The sequence below is a fragment of the Sturnus vulgaris genome, chromosome 2 (genome assembly GCF_052056855.1).
Source record: "Sturnus vulgaris isolate bStuVul1 chromosome 2, bStuVul1.hap1, whole genome shotgun sequence".
Lineage (NCBI taxonomy): Eukaryota > Metazoa > Chordata > Aves > Passeriformes > Sturnidae > Sturnus > Sturnus vulgaris.
In genome coordinates this window covers 4,107,705-4,130,648 of record NC_142244.1, presented here as the reverse complement: position 1 = coordinate 4,130,648, position 22,944 = coordinate 4,107,705, and the positions used below count along the sequence as shown (strand labels likewise).

The 22,944-nt window shown below is 42.0% G+C and overlaps 2 protein-coding genes across 3 annotated transcripts; one reads left to right on the top strand and one right to left on the bottom strand.

Annotated features, from left to right (window-relative positions):
• The first annotated feature begins 1,888 nt into the window (after positions 1-1,888).
• LOC148224605 (uncharacterized) lies at positions 1,889-12,758 on the top strand. The gene is made up of 4 exons (XM_088156980.1): positions 1,889-2,254; positions 7,113-7,162; positions 8,705-8,739; positions 11,983-12,758. The coding sequence occupies exons 1-4, from the start codon at positions 2,229-2,231 to the stop codon at positions 12,178-12,180; spliced, it is 309 nt and encodes a 102-aa protein (XP_088013106.1). The 5' UTR covers positions 1,889-2,228; the 3' UTR covers positions 12,181-12,758.
• Positions 12,759-14,116: 1,358 nt separating this feature from the next.
• C2H3orf52 (chromosome 2 C3orf52 homolog) lies at positions 14,117-22,804 on the bottom strand. Of its 2 annotated transcripts, XR_015799617.1 has the most exons (7): positions 22,399-22,797; positions 19,656-19,782; positions 18,982-19,115; positions 18,090-18,160; positions 16,511-16,701; positions 15,518-15,612; positions 14,117-14,994 (listed from the first exon to the last, which is right to left on the bottom strand). XR_015799617.1 is itself a non-coding variant. In XM_014882108.2 (6 exons), coding segments are annotated over exons 1-6 (696 nt in total). In that variant the 5' UTR covers positions 22,570-22,804; the 3' UTR covers positions 14,117-15,610. The 2 variants fall into 2 exon arrangements, 1 of the variants encoding a protein (XP_014737594.1); XM_014882108.2 differs by having other exon boundaries at positions 14,117-15,612; positions 22,399-22,804.
• Positions 22,805-22,944: the final 140 nt, after the last annotated feature.

The following is a 22,944-nucleotide window of genomic DNA, read 5'->3' as shown; positions in this document are numbered from 1 at the left end:
TTCAGTCTTAGCAAAGGACAGAGATGGCTCTGCTGGTGGGAAAAAATTGTTAGCTTTATTTTTTTACAGCATCCCTGGTGAGAAAGAGCTGTGTGTGCTGGTTGTTCTTTCCCAGCTCTGCCTTTCCTCTGATAGCTCCTGGTGCCACAGGGAACGTGAGCCTGCAAGGACCTCTCTAACAGCCTTCATGAGTCGCTCTTTGCATGCACATCCAACTGCTGCAGCATCTCTCTCTGACCACTCCCCTTCCTCCAGGGACCAGACAACATCAGCAGTTGATCAATTGCTTTAAGCACAACATCTTACTCATAATGTGAGATCCATTAACCCAACCGCTTATTTGAAATTTGAAGCTCATTTGAAGCTCAGCTTGCCTGAGCTTCAGTCACACTCCAAAGACAGCAAAAGCTTGGGGATAAATTTGGCAGAAGTAGTTCCACAACTACTGCTTGAAAAGCACAGTGATTTGTATGATTTTCTTCTTTTTTGCTTCACCAGGATGTTCTCTTTAGTTCTGAGTAAATTTTAAAAAGGGACATACAAGAATTGCACAGTCATGAAATGCCAGCATTTCCCCACAGACCAAGTGACTAATGCAGTCAATAATTAATATAGTTGAACTTCCAGAAAACCTTGCTAAAGGAAGTCATGCAGGCACAATTACAGTCTAAAACATTGGTTTGTCAATCACCAGGCTAAACCACTGTTTTTTCAGCCATCCAAGCCCAGGTTAACAACTGGACATCTGCCTACCTTGTCAGAAGGGTTCAGTGCCACCTCTCAAGACATTGCCTGAAAAGAGAACAAAGCAGGTGGAGAGGGTTTCATCCACTTCTGAATTGCAGTGACTTTTTGGAGGTTGGTTCCTCAGCTCTAGCTGTAGGTAGAACTGTTGGGAAGCAGCTTGAATACAATTGAACAAATCTGGAACTTTATAATCTGTTTAAGTAGTGCCCGCATATGGCAAATCACTTTTCATCTCAGTTGAGTTTGGAGAGCTGCAGTACACTGAGGCAAGGACAGCAGCCTTACCAACATCTGCTCCAGCCTCCGGCACTGCATCAGGGCAGGCTGTGACAGCTCAAAGCCAAGGGATGCTGCAGGACCAGGTGGTGCTCATTTGGGCAGGGTTACAGACAAATTGTTGGGTTTGCACGCAGGTTTCAGATCAGAGCACACAAGGGTAAGTTTGGACGCAGACACAGCTGTTTGTCCTTGTCATGTTTGAATTGGAGGTATGTGATCTGTGATCTCTCCCCAAACTGGACTCCCTCTCTCTGCTAACACCCTGCTGTCAGCTGCAACTTACAGCTTCTATTGCTGCAGTCTGGATTGTCTAGCAAAGTGCAAAACAGAATAAAAGTGGAGGGCTGCTCAGTGGAGACCTAGCTCATGGTGCTGTACCTCTATCTACAAAACCACACGTTCCCAGGGGACAGCATGTGTTCTTAGAGTGTCCTGTTAACTGCCTGACACTTCTTACCTCTGAGGTTTGATGAAATGGCTGCAGACACCTCAAGTCTTACAGATTTTTTTTCTATTTTCTGGCAAAGTACTGCAATTACAATGTGTCAACTAAAACTTGCTTCCTCCCCAGCCAACAAGCCCTGCAAATCATATTTGTGGTTCTTGTATTTTTCTTCTTCCTTGTAGCTCAGGAGAAAGAAAAAGGAATAAAAGTATAATAATTTTTTAAAAGGACAAAAAGGAAACAAAGAAACACAAAAAGACTGTGCTGGAAAGCTTCAGTAGCAGAGGCTGTGCTTCATTGTGGTTTGAAGTGTTTGGTTTTCACCATTTAGTTTGTCACAGCATTTCTCAGAAGAGTAAGATGGCCAGGCAAGTGGTTTCCTCTTGCCAAAAGCACTCTAAGTTGCTGTTTCAGACTACAGAACCTACAGTGAGTCCATTCTGCAACACATTAGTCATTTGGTGGAGGTTACCAGCCCGTCCCAGCACCTCAGGAAGCTACACAACACATCCATCTCACCCCTCTTCCTCTCCCACCCCCTCTTGTTAATATTGGCATGCAGTGGAGGCTTTGGGGTGGTTTTTTGGTTTTTTTTAGGTGCGCAACATCAGAGTGCTGCATACACTTACAGTGAGATAACAAACTGCTTTGGTCACTGAGTTTCATCCTGTAAAACAGCCGGTACAGAAAACAATTCAGCCAGCGAGGAAACCACACCAAAACTGGCTACCAAAGGGTGCAGAGATCCAGTGGAAGGATGGGAAACTGCTTACCAAAAATAAGGTAGGTCCAATACCATTTTATATTTAGTTACTAAACAATAGGACTAAGAGAGTGATGCTGAAACAAGTGACACTTGCAAACAGCCAGCCTCAAGGGATCATGCAAGGCTCCATGAGGAGCTTCTTGGTTAGCAAAACATAATTCAGAAAGCAAATTAAGATGAACAATATAGTTCTTGGTATGTCAAAGAGTGTTGCCTCAGGATGATATTCACAGAGGTGACATAGTCTGTAAGGTCCCAGCACAGAGAGACTGCTGAAGGGAGGAAGGGAATCCACCCTGGTGAGGAACAAAAGGAACAGAGAATACCTTTCATCTGCTCCAAGTTTCCAGGCAGGAAAACTACGCTTAGAGAAAATTCACCTTGCTATCTTTTGGTTGGTGTCAGGTCTCATAAAGATAAGCTTTTATATACACTGTATAGACATAGACTAAATTGTACAATGTATTTCAATGCTGTACATGACACGTGTAAGTATCCTATACCTATGTACAACAGTGGTTAGGAATAGATTCTCTCCTAAGGAGCTATTAAGACAGAGGAGGATGCTCAACAGGAACCACCTAGGACAGATGGAAAGTTCCCTTTCTTTTCCCTTGTCTTCTTGATAGGTCAAAGAAATGTCATGCAGCCTCTGAGTACTCTACCCTGATTGCATACTTGGTCTTAAGGAGCTCAGATGAGGCACTTCATTGCCACAATTCAACACTCCTCTTGTTTGCAAAGAAAATGCATCTCTCATGTGTCTTTGCAGGTCTGTGGTCAGATGTATAAGTTGTGACCACATTACCTGGCCTTGAGGAAAAGGGCAGAGATTCCCAAAGCATGAAGCTTTGCTCTCAGAAGCAGTTTGAGCCAAGGCAAACAAAATCCTTGTGAAACCTCACCTGTGGCGGCAAGGAGCAGTGATGAGCTCGTGTGCCTTAAGGGTCTCAGGTCCAGGCTCTCTGCTCCCAGGCTTGCTGAATCCTCCACTGCTTTAAGTGCTTGTCACCCTTACATGTGGGACTTGTGTTGCTTTTGAAATAATTCCTGATTGCTTTTTAGGAGAGGCAATAAGAACAGAATTCTTCATAAGAACCTTGCAAGCAAGGTTTTTGAGAGGCAGATTTTTTCTGCTAGCTTGATGGGGACATGAAACCCATATTCCCTATCAGAGGGGAGGGACCACTGCCATAAAAGACATCACAGGCATGGTGCTGTGCTCCAGTCTGTGCTCATGCAGCTCCACACCCTGTTTTCTTCACTTCCAAAAAACTCCAACAAATCACTGCCAGGAGAGAGCAGGGAGAGCACTGACAGCAACTGCAAATCATCTCACTCCAGCTGCTGTCGATGAGCTGTGCCAGCTTGTGGTGATTTTCGTAGCACATCTCTTCTCAGTCATAGCTGCTCCATTGCTGACAAAGTTGTGTCTTTCAGAAAAATCATCGACTTTCCAGAAGTTCAGAGGGATGGAGAAATGACGAGGGTGGGATTTTTGGTTTGGTTTTGGTTTTTTTTATTCCGGAGAAATAGTCATTCCTATGCAGTGACTCAGCGTCCTTGCAAAACTCTGGTGCTGCAGAGGTCCAGTCCTGGCCCCTGCTGCTCTCCAGGAAGTATGAGAGGCAGAGGCTGAGGGTCATCTAGGAAAGGCTCCTCTGCTCCATAGCACAGGGCCAGCTGAGAGTCAGGCCAAAGGGACAGCTCAGGTTACAACACCAAGTTTATGAGGATCTCACAACAGCAGCCCATCCACATAAAATTCCTAAGGAATGAGACTCATGGATTTACGTCATCCAGCTGTCAGCATCTCTCCTGAGCAACTTTAACTAGATGTGCAAAAAAATCAAAGTTGATGGGCACCTTCAGATGAAGGAGTCTCTATAAGTCTTGGGAAAATTGGCAGCTGGTTAGAAGAAATATCCCAAAATTATCACTCCAGTGAGACAGGCAGGGAAGGTTCATCAGATGAATTAACTCACATGTGGGTGAGGACCAGCAATGTCTGGTGGGGTCCAAGGAAGGAGGCCCCAGAATCAATCACAGGGGTGTCAGAAATTAAAATGTACTGAAGTGGTGAGGCATTGGGCTTTGTTTGCCAAGCAGCCAGCTACAGAGCAAGGATGGTGCTTTTTATTTGGCTGCATATGGGGAGTTTTGAGGGTTTGGCAGTTTTGTGTCAGAGATGGTGAGTTTAGAGAGTCAGGTAAGAATTGAATATTTTTGGAGGAAGGTCCAGCTCTTTCTGGACCAGCAACGTCTTGTTGTAGGACACCAAATTAGAGCCAACAGCTGCAGCAGGTGCCCCCTGAAGCCCTCCCTCCTGGAGGCTGATGGTGTCATGCCCCACAGCAGGTCGGAGGAGCTTCATATTTCTGGAAGCAGGTGAGGCTGGCATCACCCCTTATTCCTCCTCTAGCCCACAGCCCTTACTGAGGTGGCTCTGTGGGTGTCTGTATGGCCTTAGCAGCAGCATCCCACTACCTCTGCCCAGGAAATTCCCCCACCCTTCAGGGACAGAAAGGGGAATCCACTGCCCTGTCTCTTAGCCCTTTGGCAGCTGGGTTGAAGTAAATTCAGGCTGAAGGCAACTTTAGTTTCAGGTGTGCAAAGGAGGCAACACAAACTTGAGCTCTTAACAGCAGCTCCTAGGAGAAAATGTTGCAGACCCTACCGTTTATCTGTAAACTCTGCTGCTTCCTCTGTAACTAATTTATTGACTCTTTCCTTCTTCCTATACATCCCCATTTTTGCCATTTCATCCCTTCTGCTTGGAGTTTTCGCTTTTTGGAGGCATTTCTGTATTTGGTTTGACCACTTCCTGAGCACAGCAGCCCTGTAACATATTCATGCAGCTTCTCTGCAAAGAGATAAGTGAAACTGTGCAAAGAAAGAAAAGGAAATCCTTTGTTCTCATTTTAATGAGTCACATTTGTCCTCTTTCACGACTGCTGGCCAGAACTATTTTCCAGCATTTTTACTAATAAAGGTAAACTATCATTGCCTCAGAAAACCTCAGCCCAATAAGAGCCAGCCCTTCAGAACCCCTCTCCACCCACAGACAAGCTGGGCTTCCTTTCTCTAACTGCTGGGGACCTACTCAAAGAGTCAGTAACATGAATGCATATGCTGAGAAAGGCTTTCAGTTCTCAGATCATACAATGTATATTCCCTGCAGGATTACATGATTGACTAAATAAGAATTTATCTAAGAGTTATGCATCAGTTTACAGATCTAATTTGCTATAGGAACCTATGCTATTTATCTTTTGACAGTCCAGGGGAAGAGCTACCCAAACCCAACAGCCTTTTCATCTGAGGAAGGAACTAAAAAATCCAACTGAAATTTTGGTTTCAGAAACCAACTGAAAATAAACAAGAAAAGGTGGAATAAATATACATCCGGAAACAAAAATACTTATATCAAACTCACAATGTCTGACAGCTACAACAGCCTCCTAATGTGAGTTATGTGTATTTTAAAAACATATACATATTTTATTTTAAATGTAGCTCATAGGACTTCTATTAAATTGCATGAAACGGTCACATTGGCATCTCCAGCTTAGCTAGAGAATTTTATATCCAGTAAAGGCAAAACTCATATATGCAAGTCAAAGAAAACCAGATAGGTAACCTGGAATGAGATTATGAGCATTATAGCTTTATTTTTATACCCAGCTGTAATGAAAGTTATGTAAGTTCTCCCACTAAATATAAAATTGTGAAATTCACTCCTATTTGCAAAACTTTCTGCTACTCTTATAAGGGCACCAGGGACATCTGTAGAAAGAAATTATTCCAGGTGAGTTGCATTACTTAGGTAGCTTATAAAGGGAGATATAAGAGCTCACGTTTAGCAAGGAAAGTGTCAACAGCAAAAAAGAATAATGGCATTACCTGTTTTCCTCAGTCCTGGGAAAGAAAAAAATGCAAATAAGCAATTAGAGACTGATTCATAATGTACCTCCACCCGCATGCTGTGTGCAATCCCTAAATTCATATGACTTGGCAGCTTTACATCCCTTAGCACATTTTAAAAATATGTATAAATCTAGCATATAAATATTAACCCTGTATTACAAAATGTTTGTTAATTACTGGCCTTTTTCAAGCACAAAATCGTAAACTATAAGCAACAGTGCACACCCCCAGAAAGCCTAGCTCTTATTACCAAGAAACTTGCTAACAGCAACCTGAACACAATATAAAGGCTTGCCAAATAATTTCAGTATTTAAGCCAGCAAGTAAAGTCTTCTGCTTGAACCAGGAGGGATTATTTCAACTACTAGAGATCAGATCTGCTAGCCTTGCACTCACCCTCATGTGTCTGCCCTTTCTGTCACACTATCACTACGTTTTTCTTCCTTTTGCTTTTCCCCAAGACATGCTAGATGTCAGATTGATGTAGATCATTTGTGGGAGCATGAGACTGGTTCTTTCTTATCTCTTTCCAATGTTTACTACTAGAGTTATTTAATATGGACAAGCCCAGAAAGGCTGGTTGCTCCTCCAATCCACAACCTTTACCGCTGTTCTCCCAGGGTTCCCAGGGAATAAAGGCTGTACTTCGCAGGAACAGCTACATGCTGTCATACCTACCTACAGCTGCTGCCCTCCATCCCTGGAGCTATGGTTTGTGCATCTCTACCCTCTGGCAGCCCCTGCTTCTGAAACCCTGGGAGCAAGACTGGGTGCCTGCCAGGGGCTGCCTCCCAGGGAGAACAGCTGCAGAGAAGCTGCATAAAGTGCTTGTCCAAACAGCTGGAGAAGACATCTTCCTATGGATTTATGTGTGCCCTTGGCTGGCAGTGGGAGGTGAGGACCATGAAGCCCCAGATCTGCTTGCTCACCCTTATATCCATTCTCTAGGGGGAAAGTGCCTGTCTCCATCCAGAGAAAAAGATACTCCCACAAGCAAAGTAAGTAAACAAGCTGCTTGAGCCCCTTGGGGGTGGTGTGGCATGGCCTGAATGGGGACATGGGGAAGCTCTCTGCATCCCTGCAGGGGCAGCTGGCAGGCACAGCCATGGCAAGGCATTTCACATCCCAGCAGAGGGAAACTTCCCTGCATCCACTGAGGAACGTACCCACCCTCTGATGTCCCACTGTGCTGCATTACTGGGGAGCTCTTTGGTCTATCTTGTTTCCAGAGAAGGCAGCAGGAGTGGGCAGCCATCCCCTGCAGCTTCAGAGCGCCAGGTGCCTCAGCTGCTGCCTTGCAGGTGCCTCCTGCAATGGGAGCCTTGGCCCTTGTATGGCACTGCCAGATCTGCAGGCACAGAGGGGGAACCTCTGCTGTGTCCCTGCCTCTTCCCCTGCAAAAAAGGTGGAGGGCTGCTGAAGCAGTGGGCTGCCAGCATAGCACAGCCTGCATCTGCTCACACACCTGACCCTGTTTCCCTGACACAAGCATTGTGTAGGACTTCCTCTGAACAGTCAGTATGAGGTGTTCTCCTAAGTTTCTTCATATTAAATATTCATATAGGGATGACTATGATAGCCAGGATCACATGCTCATGTGAATCAGGAGGTCTCGGTTTAGATTCAAGCTGTTGCCTTACCCTCTTGTGGGTAAAGCCATTCATGTAGCAAAGGTATGATAGTTTTACCAGTTTCACAAGCTACAACAACCCTCTTGTTAGTCATCTACGTCGGCAATTTCATGGCAGTGTTAAGGCAGTACAATAATGTTTGAAAACACCATAAATTTTCTAAAATGGCAGCTTTAATACAATACTGAGTCTCTCCTGTCATGTTGCAAAACAAGTGGGCTTAAAAAACCCTGTTATCATCAGCAAAAGTGAAATTTCAGCTTTGGAATTTTACAGGAGCAACATGTTCAATCCACCTCATGTTAAGAACCAGCCAGACTGATAAAGACAAGGCTAGGAGAAAGCAGGGTGTAAAATGACAGAGCTCTGCCACTTAGATGTTTATGGGACAGAGAGACAAATTTCCAGAAAAGCTCTAGGCTGCCAAACCTGTGCAGACAGACACCCAGCACACATGGCACATCAGGTAGTGCCTATGTGCCTCAGCACCCAGCCAGCCACCCCAGGCAGAATGAAGGCTGCATGGGTCATAAAGCTAAAACAGTCAGAAAACAAGAACTTTCATTTCTAAGACAGACGTGTAAAACTAATATCAGTTAATGAAATGAAACAAAACCGAAACAAAACCAGAACCCCAAGAAGACTGCACATCTAGGTTTAATTCAGGCCAGTGAGCAGTGATGTGTGACACAAGTGTGTATAGAGACAAGATAAATCTCAAAAAGCCATCAGATTCATTTAGCTCTCAGAGGTTCAACCCTTTCCCCTACTGCTGTCACATGAGTTCATGCCTTTGCACAGCCTATGTTCAGTCTGTAACTGAGTAAATCCTGTGCTGATGAAAATCTCTGTCTAGTGTTGCTACACCAGAGAATGACAATCACATGTGTTTTCTTCCTCTCTCCTCAGCACAGACCTGCAGCCATCTACCAGGTACCATCAAGGTAAAGACTAAAACTGATCTTCCCTCCCCTCCACTCACTGGGCAGCTGAGTCCAAAACATCCACATATTCTGCATGTTCCTGCAGAAGAAAGAAAAGCCCATAATCAGACTATTTGCTCAGGATGCAGAAAAACACCAGTTTAAGCCCACACACAAAATAAATGTATGCACATAAAACTGTAACACTGAGATGCGGCCCCACTCTTGGGCAGCCAGTGGCCAAACAGATTGCAACACACTCATAATTTCTGGGGCTGAGTGTGATGTTGTCTGGCCCAAATCAGACAGTTCAGGAGGCTGAACCTTGAGATGATGTGTCTGTGAATGTCCTCAGCCACTGCACAACTTATGGCTCTGAGGATGCTTCTCTCTCCTCCTTCCCTTCTCTACTCAGCTTTTTGGTAGCCAGCCTCTTGACTACCGGCACGTTTCCCAAAAGAGTTTCAGTTTCAGCACGACATTTTCTAAAAGTAATTTAAATGGACTGTTGCCAGACCAGGTTTAGTAATAAAGAAATCTTCAGTTGAAAAACAAAGGGAGATTTAATACTTTGAGGATTAAAGGGTTTTAGTTAATCTTTGCACTATAAAAAAATAGCAGATGTATCAACAAATGGCTAAGTCTGTTGGAAAAGAATAAGGTTTCCCCTTCCAGTGTCTCACTGCCTCTAGGACGAAGAAAAGCAGGAAAGAAAAAATTCCACAAAACCAAACATGGCCTTTCAGTTTGCACATTTAATTTCTGATAGAACAGAGCAAATGGTTGTATTGCAACACGGGAAAGACTGGTAAGATAAACACACTGCCTGTTCATCTTACCTCCCTGCTTTGGGGTTAGCTTTAGGAGCTCTGGCAACACACCCCAGAGTAATTTAAGAGGTAACTCTATAACTTGGTGCGTGTCCTGCTTCTCTGCCCAAATTTATCATCCTGGAAGGCAGGGGTGGGGGAATGGCCACTTCTCAACCGTTGCACTTCACAGTCTTGTGTGGTTATTTGTCTGTGGTTGTTTGTGTGCATTAACATGCTGAGCTCCGAGAGGCAGGAGCTGAGTACCTGTGGTTTGCTGCCTCTGCTTTGTAAATAGCTCCTTTTAGCAGAGGATAAATGAAGTTTAGCCATTTGTGTCCCTGATGACAAGCAATCACCAAAAGCCCTATGTACTGCAGAACAAAGCGCTGCCATTTAGCAGCGTGAGTTGGTTTGGTTTTGGTTTCTTTTTTTTTTTTATTTTTAGCAAAGATGATATCAATAAAGCAAAAGTTGGTGCCCAGCAGATTAGTGGGTGTTTAGCAGAAAATTTTGTAGAAAGTGGGCAAGATGACAGAAAAGGGTGTGATGAAATGAGTTCATCATTTGTACCTGTGAGTGTGGGATGGACTGTGGGGGAAGAGGAGGGGGTGAAACTGTAATGAGGAACCTGCCAAGTAGCTGTCTGGTTTTGAGAGTTTTTGGTGTCCCAAGGAAAAGCCCCAGAACGTGGTTTGAAAACAGTCCTTGCAGGGCTGTTAGTGCAATAGGAGAGATGCTCCTTTTGAGTGTTAAACTTGGCCTGTGAATAATGGAATTTTTCACACTTGCTCTATTGGCATGTGGGATAAATCACTCCACCTCTGCACTTCAGTCTCCCTACTGATAAGAGGTTGATGAGAACAGCCTTTCAAAACATGATGACTGGAAGGATTCTGGGAAATGTGACTCAGAGCAAGTCTTGGTTAGACCAATGTGTTTGAAGGGACAAGAGATACTCCAGACTTCACTCAGTGGATTGAGAGCCACTCACTCATGAAAATTAAGAGCCTACCTGTCCTCATGTCACAGGTATACTAAGAGTATTTCTCTTAATATGGATGCTGTCTTTCCATCTTTGTAATCATGACTAAGGGAGGAGAGAGCCATGCACCTGATGATAAACAAGTCTACCCTGATTGTTCTGCTCCTTAAAATTTCTGGAACTTCTACATCTCAAAATTTCATAAAATCTCGAATCAAAACTCAGAATTTATTTTCACTGAGGTGTTCTCAAGGTCAGATTTTCCATGCAAAGCAGAATCTAAACAGACAATATGCTTTGCATAAACTTGGAAAATCCAAGGTGAATTCTGCAGGAATTTTGTTCTAACACTGTCCTTTTTCTAGGCTTGAAAAATAATAGCTAACCCTTTGGAGTTTTTAACCCATGAAACAGAGACCTCTATTCCACTTAGAGTGTGGAAGGTAGCTACAAATGTCACCAAGAAACCAGCAACACTCACTCAAAATACTGCCACTACTGCAGACAACAGAGGAAACCACTATAAAGCCAGTGTAACTCACTGGCTTCAGTACCCCGTGCATTCAAATCAAGATCATAAGGCAAACAAATTACTAACTTCTGGCTGCAAGTACTTAATCAGTGCACAGTGGCACAACATTTAATGTGTCATCCTGACAACTATTTAATGCACAATCACCCACAGCCCTTTAGCAAACACCTTCAGGAGGCAAAAGGAGGGACAAGTCTAAACAGAGTTGGGAAGGCATTTGCCCACAGACTCTTACCTCTTCCTTCGCTAATGGCTCTTCGTTCTCTTCCCTCTGTTCTCAAGGACAGCATCAGATGAGGGCTGCTGGGGATGGGATTAGCCCTCCCTTCATCTCTGGAGAGGCCAGGGCCTTTCAGGACTGTGCATCTCCTGGACAGCCACACACACACATGCACTTGGGGTTTTAATCGCCCTACAGTCTCTCTGGCAGCTTGCTGTGACTCCTGTCCTTCCCTTTCTTCACCTGTTTTCTTATGCTTTTTATTCTGCAAGTCACCCTGACCCGCTTCCTTCAGTTCCTTTCCTAAACCCCACATTAAGTCTTGTCCAAATCCCAAATGCTCTGTCCCATGGAACTTTCCCTTCGTGCCCATCAGCTCCCATTCCCTGCTCGGGTGGTGTCACAGGGCTGATCTCTCCCGGGGCATCCCGTGGTGATGCAGGGCTCCATCAGTGCTGCCATGCTCCCTCGTGTGGTGATGAGCTTTTCCAGTAGCAGCAGCGCCAAGGGGGCCGGGAGGGTGTTGGGCTCTCCAGATGTGCAGCCACAGCACGCACAGCTGGGAAATGACTGTGGATTTACCAACCTAACACTGCGTGTATTAATTAGTCAACAGCACTGCATGGGTGTACAGGCTACACCAGATCTGCTCACATCTCCAAACTTCTTCAGGGTATAATCATACTGCTCTTTCTCTCTTCCCTCTTTTTCCCCTCAGGAACAAGTTGCCAAAAAAGATTCAATGAATTCCTGTGAACTGTGGTACTCGACTGTCAGCCACGATGTAAAACACGAAGTCTCTGTCATTGACAGCAATAATGAGACAGAATATGCACTTATCAGCGTGCCCAAGAGGAAGGCAAATGTCACCAGCCCTGAAGAGCATAGTGAATATGATGATGTCGTGGTAACTTAGAAGGCACTCTTTTACCTGAGTGTGTGCAGCCACCATAACTATCTCACCTCTACTGTCGGGTCTTCAAACAAATATCTCTCTCTCGTTACCAAGCTTACAATTAGGCTATGTCACTTACTATGAGACAAACCTGCCCATGAACAGCTGATCAGATAAACATGGACTGGGTACAGGACTTGACAACTAAACCAGGAGGAATCAGTAGCAACTGCCATCATAAGACAATGTTCCTCTATAGCAAATTAGGAGCTACAATTTTTTTTCTGGACTGTAAGAGTACTTCTTTTTTAAAAGGGGCCTTAAAGAACTACTGACATAAATCTCAAAAATGTAATAATAGCAGGGTATTTCTGTTTGTTTGGGGAATGTTTCATGTTTTAAATGAAAGCATAAACCTTGTGTTAGATGCACTTAATCTTGTGAAAAATTTCTCTGACATGCTTGATTTGTACCATTATACAATGTAAAATTTTTATAAAGAACTCATTTCTCAAATTTCCCCCTCCCCCGTCTAATGTAGTACTACTAATTGTGAAGTCTTAAAGCTGGAATTAAATAAAAAGCTCCAAACCAATAAACTGCATGCAAAACAAATATTATGCCCATGAGAAAACGCTCAATACTGATGCTGCCCAGGTGGTAACTACCTCTCAGCAGCAGAAGTCCAGGTGCTGTTCCCATGACACAATGCTTCCACAGCTGACTCCTCCTGGGGTCTCCAGTTTGGCTTTCTGCAATGCTAGAATATCACCTCCTCAGAGCCCAGCACCCGTTTGCAAGCAGAATTTCTGGACATGTGCAAGGGGCTGAAACTGCTTACCAGAGCACATTAGGTGATTAAGTGCCTGTGCTCTTGCTTAAGCATGTCATTTTGCTCCTTCCATTTTTGTAACAAAACAGTATAGAAGAAAACGTTGAACAGCTTTTCTGATATTAAGTCTTCTCTAGTATGTGACTGCTGGCTGCAGCCCTGGCTTTGTGGTGCAGTGTCTTTGTGACTCCCACCTGGCATTTCCATGCTGGGGATAGTCCCATGGAGCAGTGGATGGACACACTGCCAGCATGTGCAGGTATCACTGTTGTGCCAGGCAGCTGAGTCTGCTCAAAACTCCTACTGGCTGCTGTGGCTACACAGATGACACCTGCCAAAGGATTTTGAAGGGTTGATTGTACACTCCACAAGCTGCTTTTTAACAATGTTTCAGTTGTCTCAGTCATTAAAGTATTATCCTCATTCCTTCTATTAAAAATTAATATTGATCATTCACACAAAATATCTAATATGATGTAATAATGTGTTTTCACACTGTGGTGTCCCTAATTGATTGGGCCATAATAAACTCCCTTTTAAATTTTATTTTACATGATCAATTTACCTCACAGATATGTAACTAGAAACCACTCTTTTTGACACTTCTTTCAATGAGAGCTCAAAACCCGAGTGGATGCAGTCTGTAAAGGCAGATATTTTCTGCTGAATATCACATCTTACTACAGCTGCACCTCTTTCTTTCCTGTGAGGTTCTGGGGTAAAGGTATGGATGTAGAAGAAGATAACTGGGAAAAAAAAAATTCTTGACTCCTTTCTCAACTCTTAATGCCCATATGGATATCACCATAAAGAAGTCTAACAATTCTTTTTCAGTTCCTAGAATCGAGATAAAGAAGTGTTCAGGGAAAGGATCAGGTGTCTTGGTGAGAGCAATAATATTGAGCAGGATCTCAACAGCAATTTATTTCTTTGCTGCTGGTACTTTCATAACCAGCTGCTTTTGGGACAAGCCATGCAAGCCATGAAGTTTATCCTTCCCCAGCATAAGAATCAAAAGGAATCTCTCTTCTAGCTGTATGCTGCATAGGCTATTTCAGAAAGAGAAATTATTGTTCTTACAGTAAATGCTACAAACAAAGAGGGAATCAGAATAAGTCACAAATATGAGAGTAATTCAAACTACTAATTTGGTCCAGAATGTTCCCCAAGCTCAGTTTAAACACATGCAACAACAACAGCTATGGGTTTGAGTGTACAGCTCTCTCAGACATGCTTCATATAGCTCAGCATTTAGAATTCCAATGGCTATTTTTCAACTCACACAGCTGAAAGACTAGAGCTGCTAAAGAATGAAAACAGTCACTTTAAGAATAAAAATAAATAATTTAATGCACAATAGCATTGTTAGATTATACCTTAAAAAAACTAGTAATATTAGAAAAACAATTTTCCATGACGTATTTCTTATAATACAAAACGCTTCTTAAAATAAAAGTGTCTATCCAAGAGTACGAACATTTATAAGGTTATAAATAAATGACAAGATATACTTCACTCACATGGTAGTGAATATATTCCATTCTGCATAAAGTTAATGCTCAATTTTGGTGTATAGCCAGTTATTTATTGTCTGTAACTTTAATGCCACACTGGTCTATGCCATTTGCTTCAGCACCTTCCTCTCAGCCCTGGCTCATCTCACCTGGTCTGTCATCAACAAGAACAACTATTTACTGCCTTATTAAGGCAAATACCTTACATCTGGTTTTTATCCCCAGTGCTGGGCAGGAACTATAATTAAGGGTATAGACTAGTCTTCAGATTTACAAAAACAGGTCAAGTATCTGTCTATTCACCAATAGCAGCAGCTAACTCTGCTAACTGTAAAAGTGCTAATTCTGCTAATTTGACTCTTTAAAGATTCCTGTGACATTCAGGTTCATTAGTGAGCAAGACATATCTCCTCATGCTGCTGCTTTCTTCTTTTGTATTCCACATTGAAGAAGAGAAAAGTAGAGCAAAGAGCACCTTATCCAAGGAGACTGTAGGAAGAATAAGGAAATTATGAGAGTTAAAGCATTCTTAAGAAGCTAGTGCAAAGGCCTTGCATGTAATTAAAGAATATGTATATATATATACACACATATATATATATTTAGGTTTTCAGGCTGTTTTACAAGGAAAGAGCGACAAGGAAATGTGGCATATGAATTTTGGAGGGAAAAAAATAACAGATATGAGTTTGAGTGGAAGTGTTGAGGATGAAGCTGTACAGGTAATTTCGCATAAGCCAAGAGAAAAAGAAAGGAGCCATGTGCAAGACTGCTTTTAAAGCTCTTGCAGAGGATTCAGATTTAATCATAATGCAAGACAAAGCAGAACTTTCAAAGTCAACAGAGCATGCATCAAATACATGATTTTCTCAAAGGTGAAATGGATTATTGAGACATAGAAGAAGGAGGTAGTGGTGTTACAGCAACACAACACTGTCATACCACATTTTCCATTTACAATATTGCATCACAGGCAGTATTTATAACACAACAATTTTAGAAGTGTTTCTACCTAATAAATAGTTCCCTGCCCTGGGATTAGTTATAGATAGGGAATCCCATCTCTTCTAGGTGGTGATGAAGATGAGGAATCTTTCCATAATTTCTCTGAAAGTTAAAAGAGTACAATATTAATATTAAAATAAACTTTAAATCTTTATTTCAATGTACTCTTTCCTGTCTCCTTTCATACTAGTTTTTCTAAGAATCCTGTTAATATATAAGGAATAAAATGCATCTAAAAATTGAAACTCATGACTTGCTGATCTCTTGTCCCTTGGTAAGAGTCCCAAGAAAAACCAATACGAGTCAACTGCAAACCTTACTTACCTACACTGCAACGCTGAATTGTTAGCCTAGGACTATTCTAAAAGCACATAGGTGTGACTCAGTAAATCGGGACTGGGGGGAGGCAGCTCCATGCATTGTTTTCAGTATAACTTCAAACCTCATGGAACTTTTATATGGGCATTTCTATCAGGACAAATAAAAATGCATTGGAATTACTATCTAGTCACTGATAACCTTTGGAATCACTGCATAGAAAACACCTGGAAGAATGAACATTTAAAGGTATTTCTATGCATAATAAATTTTCCAAAAAACTACAGAAAGACAAATCAGGGGTCTTTTTTGTCTCTTGGATTAAAATTTGTTTTGTTAGCATTCAAAACCAAGTGTACAATAAGGAGAAATATTTTAAATTATTTGTGTCCCCATTATGGTGCACACATGTATGAGGAGAATTTTTTGTATAGTTAAAATGCAGTATTAGATCAGAAAAGTTTGGTCACTATACCCTTTCTCATCAGAGGACCAAACAGTGAGTCCCAGGTTTTATGTTAAGCATAACAAACCTTTCTGAATGCTATTTTAAAATGTTCTTAATACTGCTATGCAAATCATATATACTAATGAATCTCAATATCTTTATATATTTCCCTCCTTTCCCATAAATGCTTCTCCTCTTTGTAAAGAAACAGTTTCTCTAATGTAAAGCACTTACATGTGAGAGAAGTCGGGTCGAGTTTTAATCTGACACATTCAGATGTCCCAGGACTAAGAGTATCTTCATCATAAATATTTTGACGTAATATGTTCCTTATAAAATCTGGATTCATGCTGTTTTCCATAAATCCCTCTGTTGATGGTGGTACAGAAAACACTAGCTGATAAATTACAGTGGAGCTTTCATTACTGAAAAGCAAAGTCAAGGATTAATGTCTTCAAGTTTCAACAGGATCTTTTTTTTTCTTTGAGAAGACTGGTTTTTCTTATCAATGTTGGAATGGATTAACAAAACCCCCACATTTTTCCAAGAGAAGTGTTATGAAAGAAAACTGCCAAAGATGCTAGTTTCCACCTCCCCCTCCCTTCTCAGAACAGTTCTTGAAACTGGGACATACTTGATACCAGCCAGAGACATGTTTTCAAATGCCTGAGGGGCAATTGGACACGTGTTCTGATGGGATGTGGTTTTCAGCACTGGTGCTTCGCAAGAAGCTACTGATAAGAGGTGTTGCAACATCCTGTGCATATTTTATCTAGGAACCTGTAGGAAGGCTTGTTTTCCTGCTAGCAGTACCTGGGACCACCCAGCTGGGCTCTTGACTCAGCTCTGGACTGGATTACACCAACCAGTGAACTGGAGACTTCATTTTTTGTGGTCTACCAAAACTGAATACGATTCAACAGCTACCTTTTGTACTTAGAAAATTCAAAACGTTTTCAAGAAACACTTGAATGGGGGAAAATGAAAGAAAGAGAGGGAGATAGCAAGAGAGAGACATCAAAAAGGCAGAGAGAGAGAAAGGGAGAGAGTTATTAGCTAATCAACATATGTGCAGTACTACAGCTTTGTACTTGATGGTCTAAGTGATAATTAGTGCCCATAAGGCTCAGGAGCTGCAGTTCACTGTTGAGCAAAGCTGGCATGCCCAAGGCTGGCAGGGCAAGGGAGCAAAGTGCCCTCATGACTGCCCCTTGCCACATTCCAACTTGGCTATTCCTCTGTCCTTGCTATCTCAAAGGACCTGGGACTTTACAAAACTACTTCCCTTGATTTTCTGCTGTCTTTCTAATTTCTTTTGTAAGAGGTCTTTTTCACAAGTCCTTGGGGAAGCTCTCTGTCCTCCCTTGACTCTGCTATTTCTCCATGACAGGAGACATGTATATTCCTCTTGCCTTTACCTCTTTTGGGAATAAAATGATTCTCTCCTCCCCATGAAACCTGCTTTATTTATTTAAGATTATTTAAAATACGTCAATCTTAAGTGTTTCCAGCAATCAATTTTCCTTTTTATAAATATCCTTGAATATGTTTATTAAGGGCTGCAATTGGAACCAAAGGTAACAGAGATGATACTTCACGGCAACAATATGTTGCTGTCATTATATAATTTTAGCAGCATTTAACATTTACACAAGAGGATCCTTTGACCAGTTTTCACTGCCTATACACCTAATTTTCCCCAAGCAACCTATTTTTCACAGATCTAAATATTGTACAATATTTACATAAGGTCATATATGTCTCATCAAAAGCCTGTAATTTTCAGATAGTTTTGGTGATAGGAATTGCTTACCTGAAAGAAATCACCTGAGCTGACCTAAAGTAACGTCCTAAAGCTGGAGATGAACTGTAGACCTCTGTGAGCTGAGAGAGAGAGAAAAAAATTTACTTTTCTTCTATTCAATCTCTTTTTTTCCCCCCTCACAAAAAAACCCAATAACAAAAAAACCCACAGCAAATCATTCCTACAAAGTACTTTAAGGAGCATAAAAACAGGTGCTGAAGGTCAAATAACAGCAAATATCTACCCTGGAAAAGGTAGAGAGTGATTTAAAATTGAGAGACAAGTTAATTGTGCATTTGAGTGATTGCTATACAACCTTAACACAATGGAGGCACTCAGGGTGAACTAAAAGTATGTGCTCATGTTGTCATGTGTGACTGATTTTGTTAGTTCGGGGATTTAATTAGTACCAAAAGGCTCTTCTAACTCTTATTTCATGGAGGAGAGGGTCTCTGTCCTGAGATGCCTTTCCACCATGTCCAAATGATCACTGCCATGTATGCTGAGCTTATTTCAGCTGTAACTCAGAGTTGTGCTGGCTCGGCAGAAATCACTGCTATAAACCCAGGCTGTAATCACACAGCACACGGGATGTTCAGCCCATAGTATGCTTAGATGACTCTCACAGGCCTCTCCTAAATTATTCAATGATTCTATGAAAATGTTGACGACTGTGTTTTAACAAATGGTCAAATTTAAGGGAAAAAAAAAATTTTGTGCTTAAAAGCAGACAATTCTTTTTTTTCCTAGATCGCGACTTTAAAAAGTACAACACATTTTATTTGTGGACTTGCAAATGACTGAGTTGCTATGCAGAGAAATAGAAATTTCTTAAAAGGCAAAACACTGAAACTGTGTTCTAAGCAGAATCAACTTTGCCAAGAATGACATAAATACTTACCCAGTTAGTAATGCTCTCCGAGGGGAAGTGTGGGAGACCACACATTAACTCCAATGTTCCTGAAAAATTGTGAAAATTTCCACTGCTTAGTAGTTCATCAGGATCCCAGTAGTCATCCTCATCTATGTAAATATCTAACAATCAAAAGGAGACAGAAAGGGGAGAAAAAAGTTTCAGTTAGCTGAAGTATTGAAAAAAAAATCCTCTTGGCTTTCTCCAGGATGGCTTTTTCACAAATTTCCTAGGTAAGGACTGACTGGGAACGACAGAAAGGAAGTGCAAATCACCTGAAAAAAGTGACAGCACATGGAAGTCAATCCCCACCTCCATTAGCAAAAGTCATCTGTTCTGGGAGCCTGACAGGCAGTGACACCACAGCACCTAAGTCATCCATGGCACTTGTTCCAACATTACAAACATAATTTCCATCCTCATGTCCAAATCTCTTCTTGAGATATTTTCTCACTTAGCTACAAACTTGAATTGCCACCTGATCAGGATACAAGTTACTTGCTGCCTGTTAAGATCAAAGCATTCACAACAACTTCTGAACTACACCACCACCCTCTGGAGTCAGTATCCCAGCTCCTTCAGAAGTTTACTGAAGGAGATAAAAGGACGTTATTGCTGCATTTGTGTTTTTGTATTAGTGTAACCAAGAGTGAGATACTTACTAGAATAAAGAACTAGGCTGATGAGAATGACCAGGAAGATCACTAGAAATATTGTAGTTATAACCATCCATAGTCTACACTTCCAGAAAACGACATTCCTGCATGATTTCCAGGGATTTCTCTCCTCCTATAAAAGAGAAGGGCATATTGAATAATCATATAAGGCAGGAAAAAAACATGGAAGCACGTCTCTACTGTTCCATTTAGAAACAAAACCCACATAGATGGGAGAGCCTCTTTGGCAAGCAGTGCCCTACATCCCTGGTTCCCAGCCTTGACTACTGCTGCAAGAGAAAATGCAGATCTAGAGAAGGCAAAGGGCATTCACTTGAGAAGAAACATTCTCCTTTGTGCAGAATGTCCAACTTCTGAATGGCCTGTAAAGCTAAAGTATTGCAGAGGTCATTTCTTGGCTCCATGGTTTTTTAAATTATATTAATTAAATTTGCATATTCCACAAGCGCTCCTTTTAATGTTTGTCATCTCTCCCAGTTAAAAAGGTGTCTCTGGAGGTATTTCCAAATCATTCACCTTTGCAGAATTGATGATGTCAACCTGCATAGCTTCTGGGTGCCAGCACACAAAGCAAAGGTAATTGCTGTTTAATAGATACTATTGCATTAGACCCTCCATAAAATAATTGAGACTTTTATAGCTGACTTACTTTTTCTTTAGAAGATTGGAAACTTGAAGGCTATTGAGTGTATTTAACAGAGAGTTTAATGCAAACCTCACCTGTTCTATGAGGCCAAAAGAAAACTTCATTCAAAGCAATTGTGCATGTATATACATTCATGTGGGAGAGAAAGAACAATACCTTGCCCATTATTTAATTTTTAATAAGACAGAAATTAGTCTTTTAATGAGTTAATCCAGCAGAATGAATATTAAAAAGAAAAAAATAAAGAACAAGCTTAAGTGACAGCAAAACAGATAACTTAATTTGTTTTGTTCCACAGCCAGAAGAATCAGAAAACTGAAGCAAGGGCTTGAATCCATAAACAGACCATGCTGTCCTTTTAATTACTCCTCTCCATCCACCATAAAGGTAGTAGAAAATTCCACGTCCTTTGTGACAACAGTACCAGATAAGGAAAAGCACATGCTGTAGGTTGTCTGGACCACACACGTGCAGATTGGCATGAACCAGCTTCTGCTGGAGGCACTAATCCAAGTTTCCTTCCTTTACTTTTACTTTTTCTTCTTTCTAAGAACACAGAATAACAGGGAGGCTTTCACTGCATTTAACTGAATCAGGCAGCTGGCTAAAAGCTTTTGTGTGGGTGGTAGGGGAACAGGGAGAGAAAACAGACACACGGAGAAAGCTCTTACAAGAGAGATTCCTCCAGGAGCAGAGGCAGAAAAAGGGAAACACTGTAGACACCTCTGCACACAGAACTTTGCTTTGCTGGAGAATGAAAGGCAAACACCGAGAATGGTTTTGTTTACAGCAGCTTTCGGCTGTGATCACATTTGCTTTCTAAAAATTGATTTAAAAAATATTTTAGAAGTATGAATTTCAATTTAATACTCGACACTAGCACATCACTCTGTATTTTAAAAATTTTTAAAAGCCAGTAACTTCCTGCCTAGAGTGCAACTATGAAATCATCCATAGCCTCACCAGCTGAGACAGGCAGCCGGGAGGCCCAAGTTTTGATTGAGCCGCATGCTTAGACTGTCACAAAACGCAATTCTTTATCACACAAGAAAATGTTTAGCTCCACAACCAGTCCCACACCTTCTGAACTTTGCCCCTAGGCCAGGGGAAGCAACAGCAGCCGAGAAAGTCTCTCCCTGGTGGGCAGGGCAGCTGTGATTAGATTAACCTGCCGCCTGAGCAGAGAGCAGAGCTTGGCAACTTCCCAGCAGTCCTATAGGATGGGCAGCCAGGTGCTAGGATCAGCATAGAGAAGGTTCAAATGGAAACTCAGCTCTGGAAAGGATAAACCCGAGGGTGAAGTTTCTCGAGATAGTCAAGCAGATTTAGCCGACCCCTGCCTCTCCTGCTCCTCTTCGCACCTCCTGGAACGAGCGTGACCTGCAGTGAGCTGATTCACCTCGCCAGACCACGGGAGAAGTCGCTGACCCCCGACCGGACAGAACAAAGGGGGGTTTTGCCTCTCCAGCAGAGTGGATCTGCACTAATATTCCTGCAGGAAGCCGTGCAATCCACCGTACAGCACTCACGTGTGAATGTGTCATTGCTGTGAGTTAATCTGTTCTGTAGATTTAAACTAGGGACTAGGAGCTACCTCCCTTAGGATTCACGTGCTGATCTTAACTGAGGTTCTGGAGCATTCTATTAATACAAATTCATAATGGCTAGCAACTGAAAGTTACTCAGAGATAAAGAGAATCCAGCGTGCCTTGTTCGAGGACATCTTATTTTTTTTGGCAGCACTGTTTACTGGTTAACATCTACTGAAGGAAAGCCTGGTTTTAAAACTTATTTCAACTTTTCTCTTTTTTAGTTTTCAGCCCAATCCAACTGATAGCACACGAAAAGAGAAAGCAAAACTCAGAAAACCGATTACACTTTCATTTCCTAAATGATCCCACTCCCATATTAGAACACTTCATTGATAAAAAAGGAAAGAAATACATTTAACTGGTTTTTAGCCACTTCACCTCAAACAACGAATTAAATCACCCCTACAAAATTTTCCTTCAAGTGTCATTTCTCTGGATGAGTAGTATTCCCCCCCACCGGAAGGATTAAATGAGCAAGTGAAATTCCTACCATTCTCGTTTGATCATTTAGAGGCTGCTGGTGATCAGTCGTGCTTTCCTCCACATTACTTCCCGGTAATTCAATAGCCTCCTGCTGCTGATCAGAGTTCATTGCTTCTGTCTCTGAAGGAGGGTCTCTGTGAGAACTTCTGTCTCTGAAGTGAGAACAGAGCCAACTCATTTCCTTCTTGTTTCAGCCGCGGTTATGGTCCGTGATAGCTCTGATAGCTGGAAACAGGGAGAGGGAAGATAGTTGTTACAGGAGGACTCTCAAAATACTGTTAAATTAGGGGAATTCCTTGGAAGAACGAATAAGGTCGGCCGTCCTTGCTGCAGAGGAAGGGAAGGCGGAGGCAGTATCGATTTGTGGAGCCGTGAGAACTCTGGCTCTCGGCTGTGCAATACTCGGTTTTCCAGTTTGCCTACCTTCCTGTACCAGCCCTCGACAAGCAAGTGACTAAACCTTTAGCAATGCTGTCATTTGCTGGGATGATTTTGAAAGGAATCAGAGTGCTTTCAGCCAAAACAATAAAATGTTATTGCTCTTATCCATGCA

Excerpts from the sequence above, each read along its gene's own strand:
- LOC148224605 (XM_088156980.1), top strand. The coding sequence starts at position 2,229 with ATGGGAAACTGCTTACCAAAAATAAG. Across the intron at positions 2,255-7,112 it reads AACTGCTTACCAAAAATAAG|GGGGAAAGTGCCTGTCTCCA; the intron begins GTAGGTCCAATA and ends TCCATTCTCTAG. Across the intron at positions 7,163-8,704 it reads AAGATACTCCCACAAGCAAA|CACAGACCTGCAGCCATCTA; the intron begins GTAAGTAAACAA and ends CTCTCTCCTCAG.
- C2H3orf52 (XM_014882108.2), bottom strand. The coding sequence starts at position 22,569 with ATGAGTTGGCTCTGTTCTCACTTCAGAGACAGAAGTTCTCACAGAGAC. Across the intron at positions 19,783-22,398 it reads TAAATGATCAAACGAGAATG|GAGGAGAGAAATCCCTGGAA; the intron begins GTAGGAATTTCA and ends TCTCTTTTATAG. Across the intron at positions 18,161-18,981 it reads CGGAGAGCATTACTAACTGG|CTCACAGAGGTCTACAGTTC; the intron begins GTAAGTATTTAT and ends TCTCTCTCTCAG.